This window comes from Pseudorca crassidens, chromosome 19 (assembly GCF_039906515.1).
Source record: "Pseudorca crassidens isolate mPseCra1 chromosome 19, mPseCra1.hap1, whole genome shotgun sequence".
Classification (NCBI taxonomy): Eukaryota; Metazoa; Chordata; class Mammalia; order Artiodactyla; family Delphinidae; genus Pseudorca; species Pseudorca crassidens.
In genome coordinates, this window is record NC_090314.1 from 16,185,354 (window position 1) to 16,210,595 (window position 25,242).

The window sequence follows — 25,242 nt, forward strand, 5'->3', positions numbered from 1 at the left end:
TCTTCTTTCTTCTGTTCTTATTGGGTGATTTCTGTTATTCTATCCTCCAGATCACTTATGCATTCTTCTGTGTCATTTAGTCTGCTATTCATTGCTTCTGGAGTGCTTTTTATCTCAGAGATTGACTTATCGATTTTTGATTGGGTCTTTTAAATTTCTAGTTCCTTGGTAGAATGATCTGTGCTTACCTCTACTGTCTTAATTCAGTTAGCATTTTTATTACCAACTTTTCGAATTCATTGTCTATTGATTATCTCTTTTTCATTATTTATTTCCAGGGGTTTTCTCTTGCTCTTTGAGTTGAGAGTAGTTCCTCTGCGTTTTCATTTTACTTAACTTTCTCTGTCTGTGAATTTAGGTGCAACAGTTATCTGTTATGGTCTTGAAGGGGTGTTTTTATGTGGGAACATCCCTGTGTAGACTGTGTGCGCCTAACATCTTTGGTGTGTGGGTTGAATTTGATGTGGATGCCAGCCCACTACTTTCCTCAGGATGTGATGACAACTACCACCTTGATAGGGGGGTACGGCTGGCGTTGGAGGAGCCAAAGACTGTGCAGGGTGTGAGGCGAGACTTCCTGTCTCCTCACTGGCCACAGCCGCCCTGTTGGGTGGGGTCTGCTCCCAAGCTGCTGGAGTGGAAGCCCTGAGGGTCGGGCTGGAGCTGGCTCTGTTCCCTTCAAGTGTGTGTTTTTCCTTCTCCCCACACTGGAACCTTTGCCCCGAAGGAGGGGAGTGCTGAAATAAGCAGGGTTTGTGTGCTTAGAGATGTCCAATGTGCTGCTTGTGTAGGTATCTGCAGTCACGCTCAGAACCAGATCAGGGTTGTCTTTTCCCCTATTGCGGTGGTCTCAGCTCTAATGTAAGGTTGTGGCACGGAGTGGGTGGGGCTGGAGCGTTTGCTTGGGGATCGTGGCATTGTGGTTGAAGGAATCGAAGTGGCTGCACTGTCCTGAGAAGTCTGGGCTACTTCTGTGGCGCTGAGTAAGCGCCAGCAATGGCCGTCACTCAGCCTGTACCGTACCCCAGGCCCGTGGGTCACCTCTGTGTCCCTAGATCGAGTCTTTCCCCAGGATGTGGCTGCCCTAGATTCAGCGCCAGGCTGTGGTGTGGAGTGAGTGGGGCCGGGGGTTCACTCAGCTTGGGTCAGAGAGTGGCAAGGTGACAGCTGCTAGGGCAGACCTCTCTCCGCCCTGTTTGGTGGCAGGCCAGCACTGCGTACTCCTCGCCAGTGCAGTCTAGGCTTCTCCAGCCTTTCTGTGTGTCACAGCTGTTCTCCAGGCAGCCAAAGGGCCTTGCCTCCTCTGTATAAGACCGCAGGACTAGAATGCCCAGTCTGTCTCTCAACCTGCTCACTCCCCAGGGTGACTGTCCACCTGTATCATCTCCCTGTACCTCTTAGTTCCCTCCTGGGGGCACAGGTCTCGACCCGGTGCTTTTCTTCCCATCCTACCTGGGATGGGATTATGGGGGAATCTTCCTTGCAGCCTTGGTTGTAGAGGAGTCCTTCTGCCAGTTTCCACGTAGTTTTTGGTGAGAATTGTTCTACATGTAGATGTATTTTTTGATTTGTGGGGGGGAGGTGAGCTCTACATCCTCTTACTCTGCCATCTTGATCACCCTCCCACTCTCTTTCTCTCTCCTTTCCTCCTCTCATTCTCTCCCTTTCCCTACTCAGGGAACTCTGTGGTACTTGGGGTCATTTCTCATCTGTACCCCAGAAGTCTTCGGAGCTAACAGGAGTTTTGTGTATACTCACCTGGGCTTGGACCCGTCATCTTCATAACCACATGCTCCAGACTCATGGACTTAGCTCCTTTCAAACAATGTCCACATTGGCAGCTTTCATCCATTCATTCAACAAATACTTACTCGAGGCCTGCCCTACGCTCAGTCCTGGTCTGGGGTTACTGTGGTAAACAAGACAGGTGTGGCCCTTACTCTCATGAAGGTTAGTGAGGGGAGAAAGGAATGAGCAAATACACCAGGTGATTTTGATGGTAAGTGCCGTGAAGAAAAGAAAGCAGGCTGACGCGGGAGAAAGTGACTGAGGTTGTCAAGACAGGCCTCACAAAGAGGTGACGCTCGAGACCTAGATGATCAGACTGCACCAGATCACCAGGCAGGTTCCTCTGTTGAAAATAACAGGATCCGACTCTAGTTAACGTAAGCAGAAAAGGAATGCACTGGAAGGGTACTGGGTACTTCAGAGAATGGGCGGAAGGCCTGGAAAATTAGGCCAGCACAGAGGCGGTTGCTAAGGGAGGTTGGCCAGAACACTGACCAAAATCATGCTACAGCTGTTTCTCGTTAGGACCCAGCCACCTCTGCTCTGGATACTGACCTCGAACCCCGGACCCACAGGCACACCACCACCAGAGGGACCTCCAAGCTGGGCCTGATTACCGCAGACCACAGGTTGTTCACAGGTAAGCTGGGGTTGCTCCCATCTCACACAGAGTGAAAGCCACAGACTTTATAATGTCGTCCTTGATCCGGTCCCCCGTTCCCTATGCTCTCATCTACCCTTGTTTCCTCGCCCCAACCTGCTCCACCCACATCGCTCTCCTTGCAGTTCCTGTCACACCAAGCCTGCCCCCACCTCTAGGGGCACTGGCTGTTCCCTCCACTTGGAGCACTTCAAGTCTCCCCAGAACTCCCCCCTTGACCTCCTCCAAGTCTAAGCTCAAAAGTCACCTTCTCTGGAGGCCCACCACATCTCCCTATTGAAGCCCAGCCTCCCCTGCCCACAGGATTCCTTTATGCCTTTTTTTTCCCTTGTCATCTTTTAACATGTTATTTTTATGTTCATTAACTGTCTTGCTGATGAATCTGCCCCAGGTGCCTAGACCAGTGGGTGGCCTTGGAGTTAACACTCCACAGCTGTTGGTTGGATGTGTAGATGATAACATGGCATAAAATGTCTTGAGGCATAAGTTGAATCCTGGTCTGTCATTAACCAGCTGTGATTCTGCACAAATATTTTACCCATCTGTAACATGGGCACCTACCTCAAATGGATTCTTGGTGAAGAGTAAACGAGACAATGTGCAGAATAAGCCCTGGTTGCTGGGCTCTCGTTCTTTCCTCTTCACCCATTCAAATCTATTAAGATGAGTCTCCCAAGCCCATATGATCACAATGAACGTTTCCATTTACTTTGGATTATATGTCATTATAAATATTAACAAATAAGACTTAAAAAGGACACCTTCGGGTAGGTCAGACAAAAGTACAAAAATTGTGTGTGGGGCTGCAGTTTCAGGACTGTTTCTGCAGCCGTCACATGATAGCAAAACGGTGGTAAGCAGTGCACGAGTCTGCGTCGAAGACAGCCAGAGTCCATGCATCGGGAGGTTCTCTCGGTTGGAGAACGAACAAAGGGAGGACATGCTCGGGCCAGGAGATGCAGTTCCTCGCTCTCGCCACTAGAGGTCAGGAGGTTACTGCTTCAGGGTTGGAAGACGGGCCCGTGGGGGATCGGCTAGTGGTGGCGGTGGGTGCTGAGACTAGGCAGGGGGGTGGGGGTGGCGGTGGATGCCACACCTGGTGACCCCCTGGTTATTGACATCTGACTTTGGAATGACTTTGTTTTGTTTGGCGTCAAATTCACCGTCTTTGTGGGGCTGAGGGACCAGAGGAAAGATGCCAGCTTGGGGTCAAAGGGAGAGCTCACACTGCAGCTTCTCAAAGCGCCTTTTTCTCTAACAAACAGAGATAGAACCTGCAAGGGGTCCAGAACAGTGCCAGGGTCCTAGTGAAGGTTCTCCCTGGGAGGTCTTCTACCCAGTGCCCCATCCTCCACTCGGGCTAGCTGTCCAGGAGCCCCACCTCCCAGCTGACTGTCCCTGTGGTCAGCTGGGACCATGGTTAAGGACCAAATCTGCTCTTGCACAGTCTAGGGCAGTAGAAGGCCTTGGACTAGGTGCCAGGTGTCCTGGGTTCTTATCCCCACTGGGTCCTGTGTAGGCCCCTTCTGCTTGCTACTTCTGTGGCACGAGTAAGTGGCGCTAAGTGGCCTTAGTTTCCCCATGTGTCTAACAAGGAAGTTGTACTAGGTGAGGCTCTAGGTGTACTTCTAACTTGGCCATTCAGCATTTCCGTGTGTTTACAGGGAATTTGTGAAGCTCCTCTCTGAATGAGAAACCTGCCCCCCACCCAAAAGGCAAAGCTAAGACGATAACCCAGCGTTCACCCAGACACGAGGTTCCTCGTAAATACTCAGCCTCTCTGACTCTCCTTCCTCATCTGTCAGATGGCAGTTAGACCCATCTCACGGGGCTGTGAAGATTCATCGAGACGACAGTGGTTGTAAAACCCTTACCACACACAAAGCCTCCTTAGGGAAAACCAGGACTGCCTGACCAGCAAAGTTTGCCAGGTACTGTATGGGGGCTGGAGTCCTGTTTCCCCTGCAAAATGGAAAAAGGCTGATGGGCGCTTGGTGGGATTCACATCATCACCCCAGGCCTCAGATGGTAATGTGCTTTGTGTCTGCAGCATAAGATCTAGCCCCAGTGCCCCTGTGAGCCTGTCTGCAGCATAAGGTCTAGCCCCAGTGCCCCTGTGAGCCCTGTACAAGCGTTGGTGTGGGTGTGGTGTCCAGAGCTCTGGGCTGGAGGTGGTGGGGCAGGGGCCATGGAACCTGGTCTGCCCCAGCTGTGGTAGGGCTGGAAGGCCTCAGGTAGATCACTTTCCCTCTCTGGGCTTTGTTTCCCATCAGTGCAGTGATGGGTTGAGCACAGAAATTCCTGGGTTCTGCATTTGTTCATCCAGCGTTCCTGAAGGCCCCTTAGTTGGCAGGAAAAGTTTGGGGCTTCAAGCCTGGGCCCAAGATTCTGATGCCCTCAACCCCTTCCTGGAGACCTTCACCCAGGGTGCAGGGGGCTCTCTCTTAGCTTCTGGAAGACAGAACCAGCCCTTCCCAGAAACAAGGCCCTGGACTGCTGCTGAGTACTCCTGAAAGGGATCTCAGTAGGGCTAGGATGCAGGGGCAGCCACCTGGGGCTCCCCACTTCCCAACCCTGAACCCAGAAGGGCCCTGAGTTGGGGGGTGGGGGGGTGGGGGAAGGGGAGAGGAGGGTAAGGACAAGGAGGACTTTTTGGTTCTTTTCATGCAAAGAAAAACAGACTCACTCTCTTCTTGACTGCAGCTGACCTGATGCTTAAGCTTGGAGTGAGAGGCAGGATCCGTCCTCCAGCTTCCTCAGGAGGAGAAAGATCAAAGGTAGGAGAGCTGGGTCTGAGAACTGAACTTGACCGTGCAACAACATCAGTTTAAGCCACTCCTCCTATGTCTACAAGCCCAGTTGGCCTGGCAGCTAGGGGTGGGGTGGGAGCAGGACTGAGTGCTGTTGCCCCTGACAAGCCCTGCTCCCTCTCCCAGAGCAGTGCCCCTGGCCCAAATCACCTTTCCCCTCCAGGCCTTGTATATGGTTCCCACTGCTTACACTGCTCTTTCCCCTTTGTCTGCCTAGAAACGCCACTCACCCTTCAAGGCCTTGCTAAAGCATCACTTCCTCCAGGAACCCCTCCCTGCTCTCCCAGCCGAGTCAGCAGAGTCCACAGAATGTGCAGGTGGGTCAGGCTGGCCTTGGCATTCCTCACAACCCCATTGTAATGGTTTGTTTCTAGCTCCCTGACTAGATGGGGACCTCCCTGAGGGCAGGCCCAGGGTCTCATTCATCCCCAGGGGCCTGTGGGATCATTGAGTGAAGCGCTTGGCCTGTGCCCACGTTCACTGGGAGCTCCAGGATCTTTACCAGACTACCAGACTCCTGGCTCTCAGGCCAACTCCCCCCCCCCGCCACCCGGTCATGCCAGAGATGAGCAGATGTAGTCAGAACCTCCTCTTGGGAATGAACTTTCTTCAGCATCCTGTCTTGCCCCTGCCCAAAGTCTTCTTCTCTTACTGCCCCTCTCCCTGATGGTACCCCCGCTCTCTCAGCCTGGAGGCCCCTGCGACTCACTGCTGACCTCTAGTAGGGTCCTTGTCTTCTGGACAGCCCCATCTGCTTCCTCCGGGTGGGTGCTGAGGCCAGGGTCCTCTTCTTCCACCTCTGGCCCTCTCAGGCCCCAGGGGGGCGAAAGCAGGCCCAGCTCTCTGCCCCTCGCTGTCCCTCGGAGGGGCTGGGCCTTCATGGCCTCTAAGCGGGGGCTGCAGTGGCTCTGTGTCCAAGCAGGCGTCCTGGATCTCCCCAAACATGGGGGCGAGGCCCTTAGTGGCAGCTGAGGAAGCCCAGGGCCAGGCCTGTGCTGGGCCGGGCAGGGGTGGGTGCAGCGGGCAGGTGGGGTGGGTCAGTCGCTGAGCACGGCCCCCGGGAGCTCGTTGGTGAGCGTGTGCCAGCGCTCGATCCGCTTGTCCTTGTTCTTCAGGCAATCAAACCAGTGCTTCAGGCGCTCGCCCTTGGCATTGATGCCCAGAACCACGCCGCCTGCAGAGGGGAGCCGAGAGGCAGCCAGGACACGGTGACTTCTGACTCTCAGGGTCTCTCTGGAGCCAGTACCCCCTGGCACCCCTCCCAGACTTTGTGCTCCACGGCCAGACTCTCTTCCCTGCCCACCTGCTCTGAGGGTGGACCGTGGAGCCCCCACTCCCCCAGTCAGGGCCCAGGGATCCTGCTCTTCCTTTACCCAGGACCAGAGCAGTACCTGCGGGGCAGCACAGTGGCTGTGTTGGTGCCAGGGCAGCTCCACTGCACAGCCACCAAGCCCACCACAAATGTGGGGCCACAAGGGCTCAGAGTCCAGCCTGAGGGGCTGACCATCATCACCTCTTACCCCTGCTCCACCACAGACTGCTGTGTGACTTGGCCAGGCCTCTTTCCCTCTCTGGGCCTCTTTCTCTGTCACATGGGGTCAGGCTGGATCATGTCTATGGCCCCAACTTTCCCCACAGGCCAGGAAGGCAGGACTGTGGCCTGATTCAGGGCCCCTGCCCTTTGCTGAACCCAGGATGGGCATGTTGCTAAAGAGCATTCCCATCGTGTCCTCTCACCGATGAAATCGTTGGATTTTCCAATGTCATAATCCCAAACGGTGATCTCCAGGGTCTTCTTGGCCAGGTCCCCGTGCTTAATCTCATAACAGAATTCCTGGTGGCCAGAAGGGGAGTGTCAGGACCAATGCCACACGGCCTGTAAGTCGGCTGGTGGCCAGGAGGGTGGGCAGTGCACAGCAGTGGATGATAATGGATTCTCGCCCATCTCACCCACTTCCATCTGAGAGCCCAGCTGAGATCCTCAGGGTCCCCTTCCCTCTGACCCACCGGCCGCTTTGTCACTGAAGCTGCTTTTCTCAGGATCCTCAAGAGTCTCCTTACTGCAAGTCAGCGCACACTTGGCGGCCTTGGCATGCTTGATCTCTCTTGGGTCTGATTCTGCTGACCACTCCCTTCTTTGTGGAACCCTCTCCCACCAGTTTCCAGGATCCTTCAACATCTGGTGTCCCCCTCGCTCCCTGGCAGCACCTCCTCGGCCTTCTCTGCCTGCACCCGAGTCACTCAGGCTCTGTCAGAGGCTCCCCTCCCTCATCTCGTTCCTTGGAGCTCCTCTCTGGCTGCACCCACCCCCTGGGCTGAGGACCTGGGTATCTATCTGCCCCCACCTTCCTGGGGCCGCTCACATCCTCACACCACCCCCTCCACATCTAACATGGCTACAATCCCATCAATTCAATCCTCCGAAGAGTTTTCCAGGCCGCTCCTCACTTCTGTCTGCACCACCTTGGCCTGGTTCAGCCTGGCCTCACTTCTCCCACCAGTCCTCCTACCTCACGGCTGGGGGCTCTCCTGTCAGTCCCTCTCCAACCTCCAGCTCCCACAGTGACCCTTGAAAAACCCAGTCCCTCCGGGGTCCCCTGTCCTGAGGGAGAGAGAGTGGCTCATGGCTTCCCCAGCCTCTCGTACCTCGTTGAACTCTGGGTTTAGGGTTTTCTTCTTTACCGCTGTCTTATGTTTGGATTTCTTGTCCACATCTGGCTTCAGGTATCTGGAATTATAACCAATCAATAGGCAGAGAGTGAGAAGATACTGAGCACACATGGAGCCAGCAGGGCTTGGAAGAGAGATTCCCAGGCCTCCCGTTCATCCTAACCCTCGGATGTCCCCAGCACTACTCTGTGACAAAGGTGAGCAGTCAGTGCAGTGGGAGAAGCAAGTGGGTCCTTCATCACCTGGACCTCTGTTCACAGCCCATTCCTGACATCACTGAGCCCCTCCATCCCCTAGGAAAGAGAATTTTCTTTATTTCTGGAAGTCTAATTTTCACAGCTCTCATTTCCCACCAGAAAAACATTTTTAGCAAAGTTGGTCCCTTGCTAGAGCTCTTCTTTTTGTAATAGCAGATTATGGAGATAGAATTCACACGCTATAAAATTCATCTTTCTCAAGTGTATAACGCAGCGGTTTTTAGCATAGTAGCTGAGTTGTACAACCATTGCCACTACCTCACTGGAGCTTTGAGGAAGGAAAAAAGGTCTTTTGGGCAGTGACAGCAGTGCTTCCTGAAGGGAAGGAGGGAAGCCCTGCTTGCGGGCCAGCTCCCTCCACGGGCATCAGCTCCTTAGACTTTGATGCAGAACAGCAGTCTTCATCTGGGGCTCAGAAAGGTGGAGGGACTCACCCAGGGTCACACAGTTGCTCCGCACAGGGATGGTGCTCAGAAGCCAGGCCCTGTCCTTTGCAAAGCTTCTTACCCTGTCCTTGCATGGACACTAGTGACAATTGCCCTGCTCCTGCTGACAGGACCACATCTGTCTCACCCACCACCAGCTTCCTGGTACCCAAATTGATGCCTGGCACTGGGTGGGATCCGTGAACATAGAAAGTGGTACCTTATTATTGCTTTTCTGTGCACTTTTTTAAAAAGTTGTGATTGTTATTACATAAGAAATACTGGTTCGTTATAGAAACACTAGAAAATATGTATTAACAGAAGTTGGGGGTGGAGAAAGAAATGAATACACAGGTCTGCACAAAAGCCTGTTCCGTAGCAGCTTTGTACAGCCATCAGAAATTGGGACCAGCCCCCACGCACTTCAACAGGAAGTGACCTGACGGACGACTACTTGGCAATGCAGACCTGCAGACCGAACTCTGGGCTCAGGCACCACGTGGCTGGCTCCCCAGAGCATTAGGTTATGTAGGAGTTGCCTTTATAAGTCAGTCTGGAAAAGGCAAAACTGTCGCGACAGAAAACAAGTCAAATGGTCGACTGGGGCCCGGGGACCTTTCTGGGGTGATGGTATCTGGATCTTAACCATGGTGGTGGTGACAAGATTGTATACTTCAGTCAGTCACATTTCAAAAGGGGAGAAATCTACTGGATGTAAATTATACCTCAATAAAGATGACTTTTTAAATAGGTTGGGGGTTCCCTTAAACCCTTACCCAGAGATGGTGAATTTCTGCGTTCCTTACAAGCTTCCACGCACTTCTTGACTCGTCTTTGCCTGTTTTACTTTGGGGGCGAGGAGGAGGGATGGGGGCGGTCCTGCACAGGGGGAGTGTCTCCCAGCCCTGCCTCCGGAAGGCCCTGAAGGGAAGCTATCCCAGGCTCCCTCAGCGCTGCACGGCCAGTGTCCGTCTAGTGATCCTCACGAGGCCCCAGCTAGGGGTCATCCCCTGTCCTGCCCCCAGGCCTTTGTCTATGCTGTCTCCCTGCCTGGAGTCCCTTCTCGCCTCACCTCACCACTGCATGCAGGGGAGCTTCCTGAGGGAGCGTGGCCTCTGTGGGCGAGAAGTGCACCCTGGCCACGCTCCAGGGGCCCGCCCATGGCTGCTCACCCTCCCTATCAGCACTCCCTCCTGCCTTGGCCACCAGGGTTCAGGGAGCCTCCCTACCAGTGCCACCGCTGGTCCCTTCTGCACAGCAACTGCTGCTCACGTGAGGCCCCTAGAAGACAGCAGAGGGCTGGCGAAGGAAGGGGTTGCCCAGGGCAGCACAGCAAGTTGCTTTGAGCTTTCTCAGTGCCCCTGGGTGTGAGATGGAGATGGTAAGTACTGCACAGGGCTGCTGGGGGGCTTCAAAGAGGCCTAGCACAGCCCTGGCACCCAGCAATTACTCGGTATGTATTACTGATGATTGTTTGTTAACTATCAGCAGACCCTGAAGAACTGGATTTGGGGTCAGCTTCCAGCCTGGGGAAACTGAGGTAGCTGTCATCTGGGGTGAGGTTTATAAAAATAAGGGTGCCGACAAAAGGCCTTGGCCCATCTAGCTTTGCCCCTCAGCATCCTCCACCTCCACCGGGCACTTCCATGTAGCTCTCTTCTCAGGGCCCCAGATGCTCCGCTCGGAATCTCACCTGTGCCTTTATTTCCCCTACTTTTAGCAAGGAGAAGGCCCACGGTCCATGAAGGGGCCTTTCAGAGATAGGGAGCCCTGAGGAGGCCTGAGCAGCAGCCCCTGCAGCTCACCCAGGGAATTTCAATCAGATGTACGGGTTTCTAGGCTGCTGGGGGCCTCCCTCTGATACACGGGGCCATGCACAGAGCTGCCTGTCTGAAAGGCCACGCTGACCCGGCCCATGGCTGGAGGGTGGGCCCAGCAACTACCACACCTGTGGCGGGGGAGCCCCAGGCATGGTGGACAGGCCCCACCAGGGCTACCTCTCCCTGGCTGTGGGAGGTGGCTGGACCCTCTGTTGTACGAGGTGAGACCCTATTTTCTGGATAACACAGCATGAGACCCTGGAATTCCTATCAACTTGGCAGGTGGGAACTGAGCCCAATTTAGAAATTTCACACCAGCCTTCCCTAGTGGCACAGTGGTAAGAATCCGCCTGCCAAAGCAGGGGACACGGCTTCGAGCCCTGGTCTAGGAAGCTCCCACATGCCGCAGAGCAACTAAGCCCGTGCGCCGCAACTACTGAGCCTGTGCCCTAGAGCCCGTGAGCCACAACTACTGAGCGTGCACACCTAGAGCCCGTGCTCCACAACAAGAGAAGCCACCGCAATGAGAAGCCTGTGCACTGCAACAAAGAGTAGCCCCCGCTCGCCACAACTAGAGAAAGCCCAGCACGCAGCAACGAAGACCCAACGCAGCCAAAAATAAATAAAAATTAGAAAAAAACCCTCTAGCATCACAGTTACAGGTGGAGGCACCGTCCTCCCTCCCCAGAGACAATCACTACAGTATCACACTGGTGCCCCCCCCACTACAGTTTGCTTTGGGCTCAGCATAGCTCTGTCCACGTTCATTCACCTCCCTCATTTATTCACTTCAACTGCATAGTACTCCACTGTACACAGATGCCACATTTTATTAATCTGCTAATGAACACTAGGCTATTTCCATCTTATTGCTATCAAGCAATGCTGCAAAAGCAGCTTTATGCCAGGGCCTGGGTCTCTAGGACGCAGACCTGGAAGGGAAATGATGCGGCCACAGGGCGTACGCATCTTTCTAGGTTACCGAGTATCACTTACTTTCCCTCCACTTTAAAGAGTCTAATTGTCTTCTGAGCTATTACAGCATTTCCGTTCCCAGTGGTCTCTGATCCACTGGAAATCACTGTCTTGCTAATGGTTGAAGTTGGGTCCCAACATTGTTTTTTGAGCAGAAAACCAGTAGTCCTTGTGATGGCCTCTGTCACCTGGGCCTCCTTACTGTCTCCTGAGGCCAGAACCATCCCTCCTTCTGAACTATCTTAAATCCTCTGTCCCTTTCCCTGAGCAGAAACACCTCCTTTCTGCTGAGCCAAATTCCTCCCCAAGTCCTACCCTTCAAGACAACCTCGCTACGTCCATCTTTTGTTTGTGGAGCGCACTGAAGCACAGACGGTGGTCACCAAAACACAGGCTTTATCCCTCTCCAAATGGCCACCAGCTCCTGCCTGAGCTAGGATCACGGCCTGTCCTGACCCAGGTTCACAGCTCTGGGGCCCCTGAGTTAAGTCTCTCCCCAGTGCTACCAGAAGCCCCACCTGTCAGGGTTTGGTGGACCCCTATCTGTGTCTGTGGTACCGTAGAGCACTGCCCACATGTGCCCAGCCCTAAGTCCTGATGGAGTCCCTTCACTGGATCTCCTGGCCTCCTGTCCCCTCCTCCAACCTGCTCACAGCCTTTCCTGGGCCCCGTGACCACAGACCTGATCCAAACATCAGGAGATAACTGCTCTCTAGCTGTGTGACTGGGCTGCCACTCAACTGCTATGGACGTCGGTTTCCTCATCTGAGAAATGGGTTTGGCCAGACTCAACCCACAGAGTTGCCCAAAGAGCGCAGAAGAGTATGACCTCGTGGGCACAGCACCCCCTGTGCTTCACACAACTACTTGCCACACGGACTACTGATCTCGACGCATGGACCTCCCTAGTCCCTGGAGGTGAGGAAGTGGGGAAGGAGGCGGCTGGCCTGGGCTGCACACTCACGTTTTTACGTAGGGGTCTGAGTAGCCGTTGGCGTCCATGGCAGCCAGGTGTGCGCAGCGCACGATGCCGACCAGCAGGCCCTGCTTCTGCGAACTGTACTTGAGGGAGATGAGAATGCGGCCCCGCTCCTCCAGGGACTTGTCTTCTGTCTTGTCCACCTGTGGGGCAGGTGGGTGGTCACTCAGCTGTCCTTGCCTGCTCCCACCTCTCCTGCAGCCACAGGCCCAGGCCAAACGGAGCCCGCTGGGTGGTGAGGGGTCACCCTGGCCCTGGCCCCCGGAAGGTGCTTCTTGGAGCGTCTTAGGCACATTCCCAACCCCAGGGGGAGCTAGGAGGCAGGTGGGGTGTGGCCTAGGCCTGCCCTGCCTAGCGCCTGCCTCGGATCAGACCTCAACTCCAGGCCTCACTGTGTGGCCTCCCCACCCCAGCCAGCCCACGGAGACCATTCCTCACCCTCCTGAGACCACCTGTTTCTACCTTCCAGCTGCTACTCACCTGGAACCCCTTTCCTTTACCCTCGGTCCACCCAGCCTGAGCCCTATGACCCCCCAAGGCCCCTCCTAGGTTTCTCTGCCAGGCTCCTCTTGCACTCGGTCCCTCTGCTCTGGACTGTTCACTGCCTGGCACTAAAAGGGCAGCTTACGTGGCCCCTCCTGGGCAGGGGCCATGCTTGCACCTCTCTGTAGATGGGGCTCCTGTTAGGTGAAGAACGACTATCTTCCCCAACTCCCACACCCAGAGCAGACATGGCTAGCTGATGACTGAATTCACCCGGAGCTCAAATGCAGCCTCAGTATCTCCTCAACACAGTGCTCAGGCAGCCTGTACCCGTGGCTCAGAGGAGGCGGGTGAGATTTAACTGCCTGCCACTCGGGCCTAGCGCTTTGTGTATGACAGCCTCACTAAACCATGGCTCTTGTGGCAGCTGTGATGTGTGAAAATTAGTATAAATGAGCCGGCATATTTTCAGCTGTTTCTTTAGGGTAGGATATACTTTGGATTGTTTCACATGCAGACCACTGAACTGGGCATCGTTCAGTATTTACGGAGAACGAATAAGGTTTACAAGGCTATGTAAAATCTGAAAGGTATCATCAAAATGAAACTTCACTGCCGATTGATTTTTCTGAACTGTACCCTTGTCATTGTGGGTCCCTGAACTGGACCAGTGAGATCCTAGCAAATTCAAGCAAGGCTAAGCAAGTCCCTGATCACACCTGCTGCACAAGCATGCATGCTTTCACGCACCCCCCGCCCCGTGCATGAAACAGGTGCTCACACATGCATTCCACGCTCTCACACACTGCTCACACACAATTCACACACCACACAGGTGTTTGTTTATGTCAGGGATCAAAACTCAGAAACACAACTCCAGCAGGAGTTGGTGTTGCCTTTTATAAGTGACATATATTATTTGGAGAAACTGGGTCACCTATGGTTAGTGACTAATAATAAAATTAGAAGGGTTGTCTCCATCACACAAATATCTATGAGTGGGAGAGAACGTGACAATGGAATACAATTTGCTCAACTTATGCAAAAAGACAGAGCTGGGTTTCTGGGAGGGAGGTCTGACCTCAGGTCACTTGTTCCAGGCCAGGCTGCTAAGCATGTGTCTCGGGGCCCTATGGGGGAGGGGTACAGGCCCTCGGGGGACAGCTGCTGGACTGTCCTCTTGAGCTTTCCCATTGCCCAGACCTCTGGTAGGGAACTGTCCTGGGGAGGGGACTGTGCCCTGAACACCATGCAGTCCCTGAAGGCATAGGTTTCTTAGGGTCCCGGGCCTTGGACCTCTTGGCCAACCCCTCCTGGCCCTTTTGAACTGGGTGAAGGCAGGCCTGGGGAGGGGAAGGAACGGGGAGGAGAAGGGGGAGGGGAAAATTGCTCAGAGACTCTGGGAGGGCTCAGCTGCTGCAGACGACCCGGGGGCAAAATTGGTTTTGACGTTTTCAAACAATTGCAATTTCTAGGAAAGAATGATTTTCTGTCTCCTCTGGGTATCTCACAGGCACCTCACGCCTAACATGTTCCAGTTGTGCTCCGAGCATCCCCAGCTGCTCCTCCCATGGTCCTCCGCATCCCAGTTAATGACCCTTCATCCTCCCAGGTGCTCGGGCCCCAGGCCTGATACCGATCTTCAGCCCTTCTCCTGCCTCCACTGCTGCCCCGCCTAGGCCTGGGTCCTGCTCCTCCCTCCACCCTGCTGGTCTCCCCGCCCTGGCCCTCCACTCCCTCCCATTCTGAGGAGCCTGTTAAGTCCTCAGAGGCCTTGGCCCCTGCCTAGCACCCTCCTGTGGCCCGTCTCACTCAGGGATAAGGCCAGAGTCCTCCCAGCATCCCCAACCCCCAACCTCTGCTCTCAGCTCCCAGGACCCCCTCCCCTCACTCTCTCTGCCCCTCTCATTTGACCTCTCGCCTGTGCCTCCCACATGCTGGGCGCTTTTCCATACAGGGCTTTGCACCTGCTGTTCCCTCTGCCTGGAATATTCCCTGCTCGCTGGGTGAGCCCTCCCAGAGCACCCGTCTAACCCATTGACTCCTCTCATGCTTTTTTTCTCGGCCCTGATCCCTGCTGAACAGACTATCTGTTTGGGTCGTTTATTTCATTTTTTGTCTGTCTCCCACCCAAACTTCATGAGGGCAGGGAGATTTATCTGTCTCCCCAGCATCTGCAATTGTGCCAGGCACATAGTAGGTGCTCAATAAATGCTCCTGGCCCTGTGCTCACGGCAGGGTGGGCCCTGGACGGCTGCGGAGCCCAAGACCGGAGGTCGTGGCCCACTCACCGGCAGCTGCTTCTCCAGGCAGATGCTGAACGTCTTGGTGTGGTTGGGCTTCAGCTTCTTGAGGGGCACCCGCGTCTCCCCTATGAACTCGTTGTGGCGGAATTTGTCCTCATCACACACCGAGATCCTGGAGGGCAAGGGGCCTCTCAATTTGCTGCCAAAGTCAGTGCAGATTTGCAGGCGGTGGGCCGGGGGTTTGTGGGGAGGGCCTGCCCTGTGGACAAGGCTGGGTGGGGTGGGGGAGCCGGCGGCCCGGGGTCTCACCCACCGCAGGGTCTTTCGGATCATGTCTTCGTCTGTGATCCCGTAGTAAGTGAGGGTCTCATTCCACGTGGGGTTCAGAGTGTTTCGGAGAGTTTTTGTTCTGAGCTTATTTGCCTGGAGAGAGCAAAAAGGATCCTCTGAGTGTCAAAGAGGGTGATGGGCAATGTAATGGCCCCAAACACATCCCAATCCCCCAGATCCCGTGCATAAGTGCTCTTCCCTGGCAAAGGGGGATTAACGCTGTTGTTAATCAGCTGACTTTAAAATAGGCCGATTGGGGACTTCCCTGGCGATCCAGTGGTTAAGACGCTGCACTTCCAATACAGGGGGTTTATCCAGATGATGTGGATGGGCCATGTCCCACGTCATCACAGGGCCCTTAAAAGTAGAAGAGGGAGGCGAGAGAAGAGTCCGAAGGAGCGTGACAAGGGGAGAAAGTCAGAGAGGCGACACCGGCTTTGAAGATGGAGGAAGGGGCCACGAGCCAAGCAAAGGGGGTGCCTCTAGAAGCTGGAAAGGAAGGGGAAATAGCTTCTCCCCTCGAGCCTCCAGAATGGAACGCAGCCCTGCTGACACGTGATGGTAGCGCAGTGGGACCTATGTCGGATTCGCACCCTGCAGAACTGGAAGGTGTGAGATTTGTGGTGTCGTAACCCACCCAGTTGGTGGTCATTTGTTAGCGCAGCCCTAGGAAACTACAACAGGAGAATCCTGCCTCCCAGGTGCGTGCCCAGGTGTGTGGCGGGGGGGGGCAGGGTGTCTGCAGGAGGCGTGGTCTGGGCGGCTGGGAAGCCTGGCTTGGACCTAGATTCTCTCCCTCAGCCTCCTTGCCTTCGCTCAGGCTGGCCTCTGCCGGGAAGGCACCTCTCCTGGAGGACGCCTGGGGGCTGCCTCCCCTCCTTCCTCAGTGCTTCCAGAGATCGTGGTTCTTAGACTCCTTACCTGCCTTGCCCCCTTCAGACCCTGACTTCCGTAGCCGATTCCCTTTGATGTCCACAAACCGGCCCAGGCTTTGAGGTCAGACAGCCCTGGGTTCAAATCCCAGCTCCACCACTTACATAAGCTCTGTGGAGCCCAGTGGGTTACTGACCCCTTCTGAGGGTCAGGCTCCAGGGCGTAACACCACGTCTCTCTCAGCCTGGTTTGTAGGACCTTCTCTATAAGGTGCTCTGTGAAACTCTGCCCTACGAGGGAATCTATCCTATGGGGGGGGGGTCCCTAGGATTCCGCAGCCAGGTACTGCCGACTCGAGGTCCCAGGAGTCTAGAGACGCACGGTCACTGAGCCCCCGAGTTGGGCCCCTTCCCCTGGTCGCGTGGCCTTCACAGCCCTGGGGGTCCTCCCTGCAGCATGAGGACAGAGAGGCCTGGAGTGGGGAGCCTGCTCCTCCAGGTGTAGTGGGAGGTCCACTGCCCTTTCTCCCGCAGCCCTGCCTTCCCTTCTGGGATGGTGCCCCCGGACCAGGGGCAGCCCAGGCCCCAAAGTTAACTCAGGCCCCAGCAGCCTGTGGCTCCTCAGCCTGGGGTGGCCACCTGGGGGTGGGACCCCCCAGTTGGTCTGCAATTGTCCTGAGCAGTGTTGGGGAGGCCCTCTGCCCAGGGGGGTGCCCCCACTGCTGACTCTTCCTCTCTATCAGGTCACTCGAGGGCCAGGAAGGAACTCCCCCAACTTTGGCTTCTAAGAAGGAGGCCAGGACTAGAACACCAGCCACTGGGCTCTGCTGCTCATGCTTCTGTGTCCTGTGTCCCCTGTCCCTCTGCCTCCACCCTGGTCTCTACCTGGAAACAAAGCTGCTGGACTCCAGTTGAGTCCCCCCTGGCATGGGGTCTGCCCTACTCAGCCCTTGAGATATCTGTGGGCTAGGGAAGGACCCAATTCTGAAAAGATGTGACCTTCCCTCCCATGACATTACAAATAAAACTACACTGAACTGTAAGACGTACGAAAGGAAGTCTCATCACGTTCTGATCTTCTAGTGCTGAAGGCCACCTTGATGCTTTTCGTAGAGAATTTAAAAAATGGTTTTTTCCCTCTCCTTTCATAGATGCACCTGTTGGGCTGGTCTGCTTGTCAGGTCATCCGGTGCAGGAACAAGGGTTCTGTAGTCAAATAATTTGGGCAGTTGCTGACTACTCCATCCCTCTTGTGGGGCATCACAGAGCAGCCCATCAACACATTAAAGGCTCTGGTAAATCCTGCAGTAAAGAAACCTGTTTAACAATGTTTCCCAGTGTTATCTGGCCACAGAACCCTTTGTTTGCGCACAGTATTAACGTCCAGCTGAGAGTGTTTCTTTTAAAACGCTAGCCTAGAAATTCTCCCCGGGAGTTTCCCCAACTCAGCGGACAGGTGGTGCTGACTCAAGTTCCCTGGGAGGCCTAGAGGGTGTGGGGGTGACTGGGTGCTCTGGGTGGAGGTGGAGTGAACCCCTCAACTTGCTTGGGCTCTGAGTGGGTGTGGGAGCTGTGGGCCTCCCTGGGTGCCCCAAGCCCAGCCTGGACCCCAGTCGCGGCAGGAGGGCCCCTTACCTTACTGGCTCCCGGCAGCAGGTGCAGCTTGACGTAGGGGTCTGCCAGCCCATTGTGGTCCATCGGCTTCAGGCCCTGAGCAGAGGAGAATGGCGAAGGGTGTAACTGGGGGCTTGGGGACAGAGCCGCCAAGGCCCCCAGGCACCTGGGTCAGCAGGCATCCCTGCCCCCTGGGCCTCCTGGCTGGGTCCATTCATGACCCTCTTCACAGAAGCAATCCTGCCCCACACCCCCAGAATGGGGGCGGCGAGGAAGGCTTCGTGCTGGTGCGATCTCCCCCCCACCGCCGCCCCAAACGTCTGGCCCTGGGCAGGCGACACGGGGTGCCTTTGTCAGATCGGACTCTTTCTGTTTTCCTTATCTTGGAGGCCAGGTGACTCACTTTCTCTGAATGAGGCCCTCGTTCTCCTGCTGTGGTCAGGCCTTTCCTTCTTCCCGATCCCCCTTCTCCCTGCTCCCCGTGCACTGCGACTTCCCTCACAGACCCGAGGGTCCTTGTGACCCTCTGTCTGCTCATCCACACGCTTCCCTGAGGCCGTGGGAAAACATTCTGTGTCCTGGAGACCAGGCTCAAGTTCTCTCTGGCTTTGCCACAGCCCCCTGCCAGTCTGTGTCCCCAGAGGCCACACAAGCTGGCCGGCCAGGGAGGGTCCCTCCACAAGATGGCAACCCTCACTCACTCCCCTTTATTTTTTTTTTTTGGCAGTATGTGGGCCTCTCACTGTTGCAGCTTCTCCCGTTGCGGAGCACAAGCTCCGGACATGCAGGCTCAGCGGCCATGGCTTATGGGCCCAGCCGCTCCATGGCATGTGGGATCTTCCCGGACCGGGGCACAAACCCACGTCCCCTGCATCGGCAGGCGGACTCTCAACCACTGCGCCACCAGGGAAGCCCCCCCTCACTCACTCTCAACCACCAGTCAAGTGTGCACAGCCAAGGAACTCACGGAACCATAAACAGGGGCCTAGGTGACCTCACGCTCGCTCCTGCTTGTGCTAATCGTCTATTCTGCTTCTGGGATGGCACACGGGGATGGAGGAAGGCAGCTGGGGCATGTGTGGGGTAGAGCTGGCAACCCCACAGCCTCATTCAAAGATGAGCTGCAGGGCTTCCCTGGTGGCGCAGTGGTTGAGAGTCCACCTGCCGATGCATGGGACACGGGTTCGCGCCCCGGTCCGGGAAGATCCCACATGCCGCGGAGCGGCTGGGCCCGTGAGCCATGGCCACTGAGCCTGCGCATCCGGAGCCTGTGCTCTGCAACGGGAGAGGCCACAACAGTGAGAGGCCCGCGTACCGCAAAAAAAAAAAAAAAAAGGAAAAAGACAGGCAAAGATGAGCTGCAAGTTGGCTGCTCATGACCAGCCCACCTCCCCCACCTCCCAGGGGAGCTGAGGCTCTTCTCCCCCGTCCCCACCTTGGTTCGGAGGAGCTCCCAGGTAGGGGCTGAGATCTGAGGTGGGGTCTTCCACCTTCCAACCAGCACTGCTCGGCTACTGGGAAGGGGCCCACGGGTTTTAGAGCCAGGCTGGCCGGGGTTCAGGTCTCAGCTCCTGCACTTATCAGCTGGGTAAGTGGATGACTTCATCTGCCTCCTGAGCCTCAGCTTTATCATCTGTAAAATGGGTTAATAGTCCCCACGTCTCAAGGTTGTTGGGGGAGTTGAGGAGGCAATGCTGATGCGGGGCCTGCTGGTGGGGCATTTGCTCCCCCCTTCCCCTAAATGCCGGGCCCCTTGGAAGATGCTGGAGAAGCTGCTGAGGGCGGAGGCATCTGAGCTGTGCTGGGAGCTGCCTGGGCTCCAGCTCTGCCCTGCTCCGTGGGGCTGGCTCCAGGACGAGGCTTGGCCGGGCGGCCCTGCATGCACTGTGGCAGAGAGGCAGACCTTCCCAACACAGGCCTCTCACCCTTTCACACGAAGGTGGAACTTTCCAGTTCTGCTGTGGATATGAGTGCCCGTACGTACGTACGTACGTACGTACGTGTGTGTGTGTGTGTGTGTGTGTGTGTGTGTGTGTGTGGTGTGGGGGTGGGGGGTCTGCTGCCAGGCCCTGTCCTGCAGGACAGCATTAGGTACTGAGCACTCACTCATTAAATGCTCACAGCCACCACATAGGTGGGGGTGATTAACCCTATTTTACAGATGAGCAAACTGAGGCAGCTCTGCTTACCTAGAGGGAGGGAGGCCAATCTAGGGTCCAGCACTGGGGCATCTGGCATCCTCCCAGGGGCCCCCGAGGGGCTCTGCCTGTCAGCCTCAGTCTTCCTACCCCCTGCGGCTCCTCCCCACACCCCAGCCCAGCCCCAGCTCCTCCCATGCCTGCACCGCCCCTTCCCCTGCAGAACTGGTTCTAAGCAGAGGATGAACTGGAGAATGTGGGAGCGACCATGGCTCGGGGTCCTCCCATCCCCCATCTCCAATGCCTTGAGTGATACAAACCCAAGTGGACACACGCATGTGCACACACATACCCCCCCCCACCAGTTCACCCACGTAGCCCCTCTAGAGCCTGGGTAGGGAAGGCGGGGTACACAGCACAGGAGGGGCCTGGAGTCTGGGTGGGGAGGAGAAGGGACGGCTCTGGCCAGAGCAGCCTGGCAGCCAGTGCCCATTCCCAGTCCCCAGGCCTGGACAACCTCTACACAGCTGGGTGGAGGGAGAGGGGAAGGGATCTGCCGGGGCGTGCACCCTGCCTTCCACCTCAGCACAGCCGGGGGTTATCAGATTCCCAGCTCTGTGCCTAGGGCAGGTCTAGAGCCCTTTCGAGGAGGGCAGGGCGTGCCCTGCGTCACAGCCCGAGCAGCTCCCAGAAGAGGGGGCGGGGGCGGTGCTGGCCCAACAGGGACACTGCTCACCCCTGCCCCGGTGGCCCAGCCATGGCGGCCCAGGCCGGGTGGGGCACAGCCGGGGCCGAACCAGGCACCCCGCCCCTCTGGGTGAGCAGAGCCACGGGCAGGGCGGGAGGAGGGGCAGAGGAGCTCGCAGGTTGGGGTGCTGGTGGTGCGGGGCTGGGCGCGGGCAGCGATGCCGGAAGCTCCTTGCTCTGAGCCGGCCCCAGGCCCTTCCACGGCTCTACCGGGAGGTCTACCAGGCCGCACGGCTGCCCTTACCTTGCGGGAGAACATCAACTTGGGCACCTTCCTCCCAGGGGGTGCGTCGCGGTGTGGGGACGAAGGGAACAGCGTGGCTGAGAACACAGCTGACGGTGCCAGCCCGGGGCAGGACCTGCGTGGGGTTCACAGACGCCCACGCCTCCACCCAGAGAGCAAGCTCAGGCCGGTGCGACCAGAGACTAATCCCCCGCCTGGCGTGGCGTCAGCATCCAGAGCCTCCTCGGGGAGTCCGGAGGCACCCAAGTCCAACCCTTCCTCTTGGCCTGCAGGACAGGCCTGTCACCTCCCTGCCCGCCCTTCCCTCCTTTGACAGCTCCCCAGCTCTGGGGCCTCTGTCTCCTGAAAGCTGCCCCCCACCCGCATTCTCTCTGGCTTCTCTGTTCTACTCTTTCCCCTGAAAACCTCGCTGTAGGGGAGGCAGCTGCATCTCAGGAGCAGCTGAGATGACTGAAGCAAGAACTCCCTCCTCGCCCTTTGCGCACAGGTGGGGCCTACCTTGGCCTTGCTGATGGTGCAGTGGAGAGCGTTGTTCTCCTGGTCGTAGAGCAGGCTGAAGTCCAGCGTGCCCAGGGCGGCTGCAGACAGGGAGGGCTCAGGTCATGCCGGGCCCACACGGTGGAGAAGCGTCAGCCACCCCTGCGCGGCCGGACGAGGTGCCACGGTGACCGCGCTGACTGCCACCAGCAGAGCGCCTGCTGCGTACCGACCCCCCCCACCCCTGGGAAGGAGGCTCGGGGGCCCGTCTCCTCCAGACACCACGAGCGGCGAACTGAGAGTCAAAGCCAGGCAGTGGGCCCCTGACCCCTACGCCGTGCCTTGTGGCCCGTGGCTGGTCCAGGGTGGGGCCACATGTGCTACACACTCAGCTAAAGGGGTTCCTGTCCTCCTGGTGCAACCACTGGCCAGGGCTCTACACCTCAGCTCCCCCTGCCTCTTAACTGCCCCAGGAGTGTGCGAGACGGCAGAGGTGTCAGACTCTGCAGCACCGCAGGACCCAGCCCGGCCGACTGGCTGGCCCACTCACCGTCCCCCAGCAGCACTTGGGGCTGCGGCTCCCTGGTCTCCCCGGGCCCTCTGGAGCGCTGCGCAGGGTGTGAGGAGAGAGCTGGGCCCGCGTGCTGCTACCCCCAGCCTCTAAAAGGCAGCGAGTGATTCCCAAGGGCTGGGCAGAGGGTGCGGCAGTGATTGGATGCAGCTGCCGCCCTCGGGCGTGATCACAGGCGGCAGCTGTGGCTTTTCTCACGGACATGGTTCCCGGCCTGAAGGCTGGGATTGTGGGTGGTAGCAGACCTCAGGGGCAAATCTCTCCCCCCGAGAGGTACACATTCACAGGATGTCTTTAGAAGCCCAGATGCTCCTTGCAGGCTGCTGGGCTGGTCAACTGGCATCTAATTCATTCATTCATTCTTTCTTTCTTTCTTTCTTTCCCAAGTGTTTACAATCTGCCAGACTCCAGGATCGAAGATATCAATAAGACAGGGTTCCTGCCCCGAGGAAAGCACAGCTTAACGGGAGGAACAGATGAAAAGGATTGGTCAAAACAAAGTCTAGTGGGCCAGGACTGATGGAGGGTTCAGGGGGGACGCCTGGCCTGGATGTGAACTGGGCCTATCAGGAAAGGCTTCCTGGAGGAAGCGACACTTCACCTGAGCCATGCAAGACGAGTAGGGCTTGGCCAGTGCACCTTGGGGCCGGGGGAAGGGGCATTCCAACCACAGGCCAACCCAGAGGGTGGGGGCGCGGAGTGGTTGGAGTGATGCTCGGGGGGAGGCCAGGGGTGCCCAGTGTGGGTCTAGAGCAAACCACAGCCTGCTGGCTGAGTCCAGCCACTGCTTGTCTTGCACCCCAGCTCCTAACACAGGGTCAGGCACACAGCTCAGTGTCTCTGTTGTTGTCTCGCGGGGACACCCGTAGGGTGCGAGACCTGCCCTCTGACGTCTGACCCTGGGTTCATATCCTGGCTCTGCACTTCCTTGCTGTGTGACCTTAGACAGTGTATCTGGCCTCAGTGTGCCTCAGTTTCCTCATCTGCAAAGTGGAGACACAACAGCATCCACCTCGTGGCATTGTGCTTTAACACCGCGCCTGGGGTACAGAAAGTGCTCAGTAGATAATTATAGAAGGAGCGCATCCATTTAGGTGATTTTTCTAGATAACTGTACTTGCCCCTCTGAGACACTTTCTGGAATGAACTCATTCCGAATTGGATCACTCCCCTCCCAGCCTTCGTGAGTAGAATACACAAATGGTCACTTACACTTTTCGGAATAACCTGAATCATTGCTATGACTACGGTTACTGTTCTGTGTGTCAGAGTCCCAGCCCAGACACAGAAGGGCATGTGAGATGATTCCTCCACCGAGGGATCCCAGGTGGCCACTCTGTTTTGAGGTTTTCTTCATTTTTTCCGCCTCCTCCCTTGCCGTCAGCTTGAAACTCCTGTTAGAGTACTTGCCTCTGGTAGCACAAACAGCTCTCTCTCCTATTCACTAGTTACTTGTCTCTTCTATGAAACCAGGTGAGAATACTTGTTAAAATTGTGTCTAAACTAAAAGTCAATAGGCCATAGGACTTCCCTGGTGGTGCAGTGGTTAAGAATCAGCCTGCCAGTGCAGGGGACACGGGTTCGATCCCTGGTCCGGGAAGATCCCACATGCCGCGGAGCAGCTAAGCCTGTGCACGACAACTACGGAGCCTGCGCTCTAGAGCCCGTGAGCCACAACTACTGAGCCCGCACACCACAACCACTGAAGCCCACACACCTAGAGCCCGTGCTCTGCAATGAGAGGCCACCGAAATGAGAAGCCTGCGCACCGCAATGAAGAGTAGCCCCCGCTCACCGCAACTAGAGAAAGCCCGCGTGCAGCAACGAAGACCCAACGCAGCCAAAAAAAAAAAAAGTCAATAGGCCTTGAGTGGAACCTAAAGTCCTTTTCCCTGAGCAGAGCATGCGTGCTTTAGTCCAGGTGTATCCGGCCTTTTGCTGCCTGTATCCTAGCTCCCCTCTGTGCGGGTAAGCAGGTGAGGTGCTGTAAGGGAGTGATCTATCAACACGTCTGTAACAACTAACAGCCATGGGCCCGAGCTTCTCCAGGCCCAGGCTTTTGTAATAATAGTCTCTAAAGCTCTTGGCTTTGCACGACATTAAATCAGTCTGCTGTTCCCTTCAGACCTAACCTGTGGCTTGTGCCCCCCAGACATTTGCCTCCCGAGGGCAGGGACCATGCCTCGGCCACACCTCTGACACCAGCAAAGAGTAGATGTTCAATCCACACGGCCAGTCCATCCAAACCAACTCATTCTCCAGCTTCTCACGGGAGCAGACGTGAGATGCTCACCTATTAAAACAACACAGTCCACGATCTCTGCCCGGTTCCCAATTCCAGAGAAGGACAAGCCGGCAGACAGAGTCCCCACTGGGAAATTCAGCTCCAGGCGGGGAGAGGGGTCCCTTCCACTGGCTCTACAGACATCCGTGTTTAAGGAAGGCCCGAAGCTGCCCAGTGAAACCCACACCGGTATTCACTTCCCAGGAAGGAAGAGCAAGCCCAGTGCTGCCCCAGGATGGGATTGATGAATTGCTTTGAACTCCAAATGCAAGTTTTATAAGAAATAATAGTCTATAAATAGAAGCTCAGTCACCATTTTTAGAGACTTGCCGGTGGTGGAGCTCTCTGAGAGAGCTCATCGCCCAAAGTCTTTATTCCCCATTTGGAGAAATGAGGCTCAGAGAGGGGAGGTGATTTGGTCAGGGTGGCACAGCAGAGCTGGAAGCAGAATCCAAGCCTCTTCACTTCCATCCTGAGAGCTCCCGCCTTAAAGCTTAGTGGCTTCTGAACATTTTTTTCTGCCGCTTTGTTTAGCTGAACTCTTGAGAGGGTGGAAAGGAGAAACAAAAGAGAGAATAACAGAATTGCTCTCGGGGTGTGGGGAGCCGGAAGGGCTCAGCCTCCACCCTGGAGGAGCCTCTGAGTTGAAAACCCCCCTGGGCTTGTGCAGGCCAGGCGGGCCCTGAGGGCAGGTGAAGGTGCTTGTCTGTGTGAGCCACGGGGTCCTGTCCTCCAGCCACTCAAATCACACCTCCTGGCTGAAGTTAACATCCTTGGATAAATAATGAGGCTTGGTCACTAATGGGCCTTTGAGACTTGTCACCGGCTTGTTGATAATTATAGAGCTTTAA

At 56.2% G+C, this 25,242-nt stretch overlaps 1 protein-coding gene and 1 long non-coding RNA gene across 7 annotated transcripts in view; one reads left to right on the plus strand and one right to left on the minus strand.

Moving 5' to 3' along the window:
* On the plus strand, positions 1–9,359 carry LOC137212812 (uncharacterized). 5 transcript variants are annotated; one of them, XR_010937632.1, is made up of 5 exons: positions 1–2,428; positions 3,259–4,380; positions 5,153–5,226; positions 5,477–7,137; positions 7,984–9,359. It is a non-coding gene; the product is annotated as an uncharacterized lncRNA (long non-coding RNA). The 5 variants fall into 5 exon arrangements; XR_010937633.1 differs by having other exon boundaries at positions 3,259–3,433; positions 4,114–5,226; XR_010937630.1 differs by having other exon boundaries at positions 3,259–5,226.
* DOC2B (double C2 domain beta) overlaps positions 3,131–25,242 on the minus strand; it is a 26,574-nt gene continuing 4,462 nt past the window's right edge. The window contains exons 2-9 of one of the 2 annotated variants that reach the window (XM_067716718.1): positions 21,558–21,637; positions 17,952–18,026; positions 15,428–15,537; positions 15,160–15,286; positions 12,371–12,528; positions 7,906–7,987; positions 6,997–7,093; positions 3,131–6,433 (exon numbers count right to left, since the gene is read on the minus strand). In XM_067716718.1, the coding sequence (XP_067572819.1) occupies positions 6,297–6,433; positions 6,997–7,093; positions 7,906–7,987; positions 12,371–12,528; positions 15,160–15,286; positions 15,428–15,537; positions 17,952–18,026; positions 21,558–21,637 (866 nt within the window). In that variant the 3' untranslated portion in view covers positions 3,131–6,296. Of the gene's footprint in view, positions 6,434–6,847; positions 7,094–7,905; positions 7,988–12,370; positions 12,529–15,159; positions 15,287–15,427; positions 15,538–17,951; positions 18,027–21,557; positions 21,638–25,242 lie in introns of those variants that run through there. The other variant, XM_067716717.1, reaches the window with a different exon arrangement.